At 34.1% G+C, this 8275-nt stretch overlaps 2 protein-coding genes across 2 annotated transcripts in view; both read left to right on the top strand.

Annotated features, from left to right (window-relative positions):
• Smp_156080 (dynein heavy chain, putative) overlaps nucleotides 1-8275 on the top strand; it is a gene marked incomplete at both ends in the record, with an annotated part of 118388 nt that continues 110113 nt past the window's right edge. The window contains 6 exon segments of the mRNA XM_018791532.1: nucleotides 1-21; nucleotides 55-111; nucleotides 159-254; nucleotides 292-515; nucleotides 3692-3797; nucleotides 5255-5442. Coding sequence (XP_018647318.1) covers nucleotides 1-21; nucleotides 55-111; nucleotides 159-254; nucleotides 292-515; nucleotides 3692-3797; nucleotides 5255-5442 — 692 coding nt within the window.
• Smp_117970 (hypothetical protein) lies at nucleotides 7075-7320 on the top strand (the record flags this gene model as incomplete). The annotated part of the gene is made up of 1 exon (XM_018791543.1): nucleotides 7075-7320. The coding sequence occupies one exon, from the start codon at nucleotides 7075-7077 to the stop codon at nucleotides 7318-7320; it is 246 nt and encodes an 81-aa protein (XP_018647319.1).

The following is an 8275-nucleotide window of genomic DNA, read 5'->3' as shown; positions in this document are numbered from 1 at the left end:
ATGTCTGAGAACTGTCATATGGTAATCCGTCTTGTCATTAATTAATTTTTACAGGTGCAAGGATGTTTTCAAACGAACTGGTCACTAAAGAAATATGAAGAGATAGTTGAAGTAATTGTCGAATAATAAAATCCAATAATTCATATTTATATTTAAAGAGACTCTCAACGCCGACATTTAGTTGTGGTTCAACAGAGAAACTACCTCCACTACCTCCTATAGTGAAGCCCGAAGTCCCATCGTCTCTGTATGCCGTATGTCCATTTATCTGATGAACATTTTTATATCCAGATGGTGACACGGAATGCTACCCATCCACCTTTAATGAATGCCTTTACCTTGACTAAAGCTTCCCCATTCAAGGAACAGAAATATTGGCGTTCACCTAGTCAATCGATTGGAAACAATTTTTCTCCAAATGCTGCTAACTTATCAATGCAAAGCCTGGCAAAATGTGATGGATTAGTTAAAATCCGACCCAGAAAGAGGAAAGAAAAAGACGAATCTAAGAGCAAGTATGAAGGTGCAACATGCCTTTTGGCATGCCCAAAACAACTTTTTAAATGTTTTCTGTAATAATCTCATTCTCTACACAGTCTTCAGATTCAAAGTTAATAAGTTAGTTGACCAGCGTATCAGGCAGCTCTTCGAAATTGAGATTTACTTCCTAAACCCTTTATCAGTCAGACCATTATCGTTCGCCCGGTAGCGTGTCTTACTAGTTATTTCATTTGATCACTGAGTTTCTGATTGCATATGTACTTCTGACCACAATTATTTATCAGTTTTCTTTTTTTGTTTAACATATAAGCTTAGTAGAACAAAAGTCTTCATGGATTCTTTAATTTGAAACTTGAAAACTGACTATCTCCAGCGTAATGTGTAAGACATCTGGTCTTCATTAGTCTAGTTTGTCCAGATAAAAACAATCTCATTGTGACCTCCTTAAACTTAACTAATTGCATAAAAAATAAATTTGTCTGGGATGTATATGTTAGATCTAGACTTCCATATGCAGCGTTTTTGTGCTCTGGGTCAACGGCTGACGAAGTGTATTTCAAACGACAACTTTCCCAAAAGGTGTTTGTTTTTAATCTGTCATCACGTATGCATAAGACTAAAAAGTTGATTTGCTTAGACACATATAACCGTTTAATATAGTGTCAGATTCAGATTTTGAAGTTAAGCATTGAGGAAAGAAGACCTACGGCATGTGTTAGTCCTTTTTTAGTATGCTTCTGTAAGTGTATAGTCTTCTCTTAAATGAGTTAGTTGAAGGCGCGGACACAGGGTGACAAGTTCCAAGAATTGATGACTCGTTGTGAAAACCTGTATACCTCTGGCATTTTGTTCGTTCTGGACTTTTCTACTTGCCTGCTACATCTTCTGAGGTGTCCCGATCTAGTGGAAAGGAAAAAAGATGATATATCATTTTCAAAATTAGATCATATCTTAATCTGCGGCTGGACATAATGTAGGGTCTAGCTTTTCAAGGCACTCTTTGTATTGTAAACCACAAATTTGTGAAATTTCACGGATGGCCGCTAACTATATGAGTCACCACTGAAACAGGCACTTGAAGCCTGAACGCACTTTCAAGTTTGCATCTCACTAAGGCGGTGTAACACTGTAGTGAACATGTTACTATTTAACTCGGCAAATATTCGTCTCAAAGCACATAGGGTTTTAAACACCTTAGCTGAGATCTCGTGGCATTGAACCGTGGTCTTAAGGTGATAGTCCACTGTCACTACAACATGCTTGTGTGACAGACTAAGACCACCGACTCTTCCTCTCTACTGCACCTATCTACCTTTGTATCCTTAATTTGCATATAGACATACTTGACCAAGCTGGAAGGCATCAGCCATCTTTTATACCAGCTAGTCAAACACAACTCAACTATACTTGAGAGTTCACTTAAAGATAGTATAAAAGTAGAAAATCTAGGAAAGAGCCTTGCTTCACTCCATTAAGTACTGGTTTCCAGAAGGAGTACTTGGAATTTATTATTAATTTCTGTCTGCAACCTACCAAGAAATCCTTTATCGACTTTACGAGGGGTCCTATAATTCCTAGATTTTCCAGCCTCTAGAGTGGTCTATTTTTTGTTATCATGTAAAATGCATTATTGTAGTCAGAGTAGATAATATCCACTGGTCTTCCATTATCTAAAGCCTCTGGCCACTGCTCTCTTGCTTTAAGGAGTCTATTCGTGCAATATAATCCTTCCCTGAAACCACGTTGTTTGCTGTTTAACAAGTTATTGGTTTTCACGAATGTTATTATTACCTTTTTGATAATTTTTCCTAATATTTTAACTGCAAAACTGGTGGGGCCGACAGGTCTGTAGTTTGATCGTAACTTTTTTGATCATCTTTTATGTGGTTGAGTGACAATTGTATCCTTCCAGCCCGTAGGTAACTCACCTTGCTCAAGTGACATATTGAATATCGTAATCAATGGGGCAGCAGTATATTGACCAATTTGTCATAATATTTTAGGGAGCAGTTCATCCAGCCCTGCTGATTTTTACGTGTCCAAAGTGTCAAGGGCTTTCAGTACGTCATCTTGATCAAAGTCAGAGATCATTCAGAATAACTGGAAAAATGGTAGAACGTAATACTACACAGCCACTTTAGTTCCTAGCAAATATCTAAATGTTTTAGATATCATATATAACTTTACTGGTCAAAAGGGTCTATTAAATTATCTTTTACAATTCGTGTAACCACCTTATTTCACGATCCCTACCATCTCACTAGTGATTAATGTACTTATCTCAAACACTTGAAAAAACTTTGCATAAGAAATATTTACCTTACATTTTGAACACATGAAAATATAACCCTAGAAATTGAATGATTACATGTCTAGCAAAAGACCCAGCTGAATTTATCTTTAAAAAATGGTAAAATTCATTCTTATTACTCAGGTAATTAAAGAAAGTTTCATGTTCCACTCAAGTCAATTTAGATTACACTGGATGATAGTGTTAAAAATCACTGGGTTTAAGATATCTAACACAAAGAAATTCGCACTATGATATTCACAAAATGTAGCTTGAAATACCTGACATTATATATTCAGACTTGATCTTTGAGCATATAAATGTTATTAGGGAAAACAAATCTTCTTATTAAAGAGAACTCACACTATTTTTGAAAAACAGCTAAACAAGGAAGTCTTCTGCTGATAACACTGTTTTGACTATGCTCACATGTATGATTGAAAGTATTGTTGAAAAAACTAGCTCAGTTCCTTATTAGTGAAACGCGGCAGAATAACCAAAAGGTATTTTCATGCTTGTCGACTGCGCAAAAAGAAAGCTAACAGAAATACAAAGCTTTTGAGCATGATACGAAGAAACAGGTAGTCAAAAACTTCCCGATATTGTGCTCAAGATTTAAAGAAATATACCGACTGAACAACTTGATAAGTGAGTAATTGTATCTATAATCTGCAGTTATTGCTCGGATCTTCTAGAAGTTTTTCTTTCACTTTGTATAAGACTGAAACATGTTTTTCAATCTTATTAGCAGCATTTAAATCTTAACGACTTTGTAATAATGTATTTTCACTTCCAATCAGCTTTGGTTATATAAGTATATTAATTTCTGCCTTAAATTTGATTCTAAACTCATTTTTATACTTTTATAATATAATACTATATAAGTTTTTCATTTTTTAGGAAACGTTTTAGAGTTATGTCCCCAGAGGAACAGATCGATCAAATGAAAACCTTGGAGAAAGAAAGAAATGCCAACCGTCAGAAGCCGTCAGAAAGAGATATAGAAGTAAAATGATAATCTTATGAGTACTACTGATAAAATATATTTGTTGCTCACATGATATGTTGGTTTTGTTCGTTATAGAATGACCTCAGTTGGAGTATCGCTGAAAACCAGATAGCCCTGGGCAGTTGGTTGCTTCTAGAATGGGGATCTTAATCAGTATGTACCCGTGAACTCACTGAGGGCTGAACTGAAGACCTTGAGATCTTTTAATACTTGTGCTCTAGATCGTCAAGTCAAAATTAAATGGCTCTAGTAAGAAGCTATGACTAGTGGGATTCAACCATGTCGGGTGGTGGTCAGCTACCTGCCAGATGTATTAAAAGATAATTGCTCAATATCTTAATTTGAGTAAAGCTGTCAACCTTAACATTCGGATGTGGACTCGATTAAGAATTCATCACGAACCTAAAATTCCTGGGTTTTATCTCTGATGGGGTAGTGAATACACACTACTGAACTGTTCTATTCGGAAACGAAGATGTTCAGTTCTTCCTGACTTTCAGTAGTTACCTAACTAAGGTCAGTCCGTAGCACAAACTAAAAAATGATGCTATGGTTACTTACATTACAGATACCTTCAACTCATATAGTCCTATACAAATTTCCACTCTAATATTAACTTAAGTCAACAAGTTCGACTACTTTGATGATAAGGCTAGGTTTCTTTAATCAGAACGTTTTGTTGTTAACTGAGATAAATTAAGTGGAATTAATTAATCGATCACTTTGAAATATGGTGTTTTTCGTTACATTTATTCAGCCAATATTGTAGTGAACGAGAATAGAAGTGGGAACAATGAAATGTATTTGAACACAAAATTACAGAAGATCTTAATAATATCTGAGAACCATACAGTAAATACTTAATTTGCAAAATGTCAATCACTTGTCTCAGATCTGACTGTTCTCTTTGCAAATATCAATTAATCGTCTCAGAGTTCACTGTTTCTTCATTTCCATACTAATTGCCTTCTGATCCCCTTCTTTTCTCTTTGATTTTCTTGACCTTCACTTTCGACAAATGATACACACTACTTGTATCTGTCGACATCAGTAGAACACATTATAATATTAATAATGATATTGACTGAGAGCAATGAGTAATTTAGTGACTAAAATATCCAGCGATTCAACCATTGAAGTGCGGAATTAAACCTGATCGTTATCACGTAGCTATGAATAGCTTGGTAATATTAGTGGTCCTAACCCACTAACTAAAAAAACAGCTGAAAACTCGAAAGCACTAAATAGACGTTTCGTCCTAAATTAGGACTCCTCAGCCAATGTTAGATGAAAACCATATCCAAATTATACAGGATATCCACAAGAATATCTTTTAAGTTAACATATAACTAACTTTATTTTCAGTAGTAGTAGTCAAGATTCATTTATTATTCTGTATTACTGACTTACTTATTGCTAATCCAATTTCTTTGTATCTATATTTTATAACATAGAGATATAATTACTATATAAATAAAGGTATACCAGATTTTATGCTTGCTCCATTACCAAATGAACTATGGGAAAGTTTACAAAAATACCTACCACTAAGTTTAACATTGACAAGGCCAACTCAATTAGTTGATTTACAACAAGAAATACATGATGATTATGTATATGCTGTAAGAAAATCTATCGGTAAGTAACACTATTATTATAAATACTTAATTTTCTAAAGAGACTATAATTTATGAACGACTCAGTCAGGTATAAGATAATAGGTCTCGGATTTTGGCGCGAAATTCATTCGTACATTTGGCCATAAATAGAGTTTTACCATTCTAGTTGGTGTCAGTTCGTGATGAAAACCATAAATATAATTCCTAACCTTAACCATTAACTGTAAATCATAATTCTTATTCCTCATACTCGTTTGTGACCCTGATTTGGTCCTAGTTATTAGGTGGACACTTTCAAGGTCACTGAGGGGTCGCTCAAAAGTCATCCATAAATTATAGTCTCACCAAGAACACTTAATTGAGAAGATTTCATTGTCATTATGGTCAACATCATCTGCTCTTACCTTATGTAGAAGTGGATTTCTCAGTTACTTGACAAGCTTGAATCAGTTGGTTCTTTTGACGTTGTTCATGATTGGTTGATGTTGCAAGGTTTACTTGTGTTCAAGTTGACTATTTCGTTCTGTTGACTTCTGTCTATGTTGTTAATTGACATTTTTGGATGGTTTAAAAAATGGAATCCAATTCCATTTGTCTATTGATTGCTGACTGACCTAACTGAGATGATTCCAGAAATTCACTTGTACTCTTAGAATTCCTTTGATTCAGAATTTTGACATTCCATCATAAACCACAGTTAGTATTTCAAAACGCTTTGGAATAAATGTCGCTCATAAACAATTTCATGCGGATCGAATGATATAACAATGGTACACCACAAACAGAACATAATCTACAAAATAAGATGCACTAACTTTCATAAACACTACATTAAACAAGTAAGCGACCTCATTACTTATAAATGCATGGACAAAACCTATAAGTTGTTTACTGATATTAATGCATACGGATAACTTTGAACATAAATTCGATTGAAGAAAGTCGAAATTCTGAACCAAAGGAATTCTAAGAGTACAAGTGAATTTCTGGAATCATCTCAGTTAGGTCAGTCAGCAATCAATAGACAAATGGAATTGGATTCTATTTTTTAAACCATTCAAAAATGTCAATTAACAACATAGACAGAAGTTAACAGAACGAAATAGTCAACTTGAACACAGGAAACCTTGCAACATCACAAATCATGAACAACGTCAAAAGAACCAACTGATTCAAGCTTGTCAAGTAACTAAGAAATCCACTTCTACATAAGGTAAGAGCAGATGATGTTGACCATAATGACAATGAAATCTTCTCAATTAAACCATTTGGCTCGGGAAATACAACAACTTCAATAGGATGTAATATTATTTAACACAGGACTACAGTAATTTAGCTTTATTAATTCTTGCAGGCAAACGTGATTATTAATAAGTACTAAACAACATGAAATCGATCACTACCATTTGTTTAGTTTATATAGGAGCACCAAAATCATAGAGCAGGTCAGTTGTAGCATAAATAATACAGCAATAACGTTTACGTCCATGATATTGTATTCAAAACCAACAGTAAGCACGTATTGTATTCAGTTTGTAAACATTCCATGCTCATTTAGGCCAACTGGAACTAAATATTCTTCAAAGGCTTTTCATAATTACATATTGACCGAATGACATAAAGTATGTCAGTGTTTTGAACATAACTTATTTACTATGATACTTTGTTTACTTTCTGTTCTTTTAGTCGACTACATTCTACTAGATCCAGAGGAAAGAAAAAGATTGTTTATTGAATCGTTGCCTATTCCATACCAAAATTTTGTTATTCGAGCTCCTGTTCCATGGCATACAACACGTAAAAAAGCATACGAATTCTGTAAACAGTATTTATTTACAATTGGCCCAATACCGTTAGCACTGCAAAAAATTTGGTGCACAGAGTATGTTAAAGGCATTTAATTGAAACAAAAGTTATAAATCCATTTTTCTATGTTCTCATTCGTTTATTTATGTTAGTACATTAGGATTCAGTTAGACTTAAAGCACATTGATACGAACTGAATAAGCTGGAACAGCTACTTTGTCAATATATGGAACTAATAACCATCACTAACCTAACAAACCATAAAAGACTGAACTAAGAACATTTAGGTCATACTGAAATCACTTAACTTTTCATGCTCCTATTTAGAATCTAGTGATTTACATGCACATTTTCTATTCATTTCATCATAAATTCTTCAATAATCATAGTTTATCAGTAAATTTTCAAATGCTTTGTAGTTTTCAAATCTTCTCTGTATACTGTACTGAGTTCTTATTATCTAATTTTTAGACGTGGGAAACAAAAACGATGTATGCTTACTTACTTACTTTCTACGGGATAGGGTTACCGACCACATACCCAACCTTCCTTTTTTACCCGGGCTTGGGATCGGCAGTAACTCTATAAGAGCTACAAGCGGATTTTTGTATGCTTCTGTAACCTTTATCTCTATACTTATCACAAACAAATAGTAAATCTTGATAGACACTAGTAACGCCTCAAATAAAATTGCCGTTTCTGTAATTCTGCTATCCTTCAGACATCAATAAATTTATTCTGCTAACAATGTTAGTGAATATATTTATTTTGCTTAAGCAATATTCAGAAGATTCTCAGTACAGAGATTTCTGCGGATTATTGTTGATCACTGATTGACCTTAGTTAAACAATCACTGAAAACCAGGAAGTACATGGCAGATTTTTTGGCGAGTAACGGACTAGCAAGCGATGTTCATCCGACGCCCTATAAGTGTTTAAAATAAGGACTTTGAAGGTTGCTAAATAAATATGTAAATAAATTTAATAGGAATTATTATTTTGATTTAGGTTTGTTCTCTGAGCTGGATGGTTTGGTCGTGGAGCTTTCAT

Source organism: Schistosoma mansoni, assembly GCF_000237925.1.
Source record: "Schistosoma mansoni, WGS project CABG00000000 data, supercontig 0229, strain Puerto Rico, whole genome shotgun sequence".
Classification (NCBI taxonomy): domain Eukaryota; kingdom Metazoa; phylum Platyhelminthes; class Trematoda; order Strigeidida; family Schistosomatidae; genus Schistosoma; species Schistosoma mansoni.
Note: the sequence above shows the minus strand (reverse complement) of the source record. Positions and strands in the feature narration are given on the sequence as shown.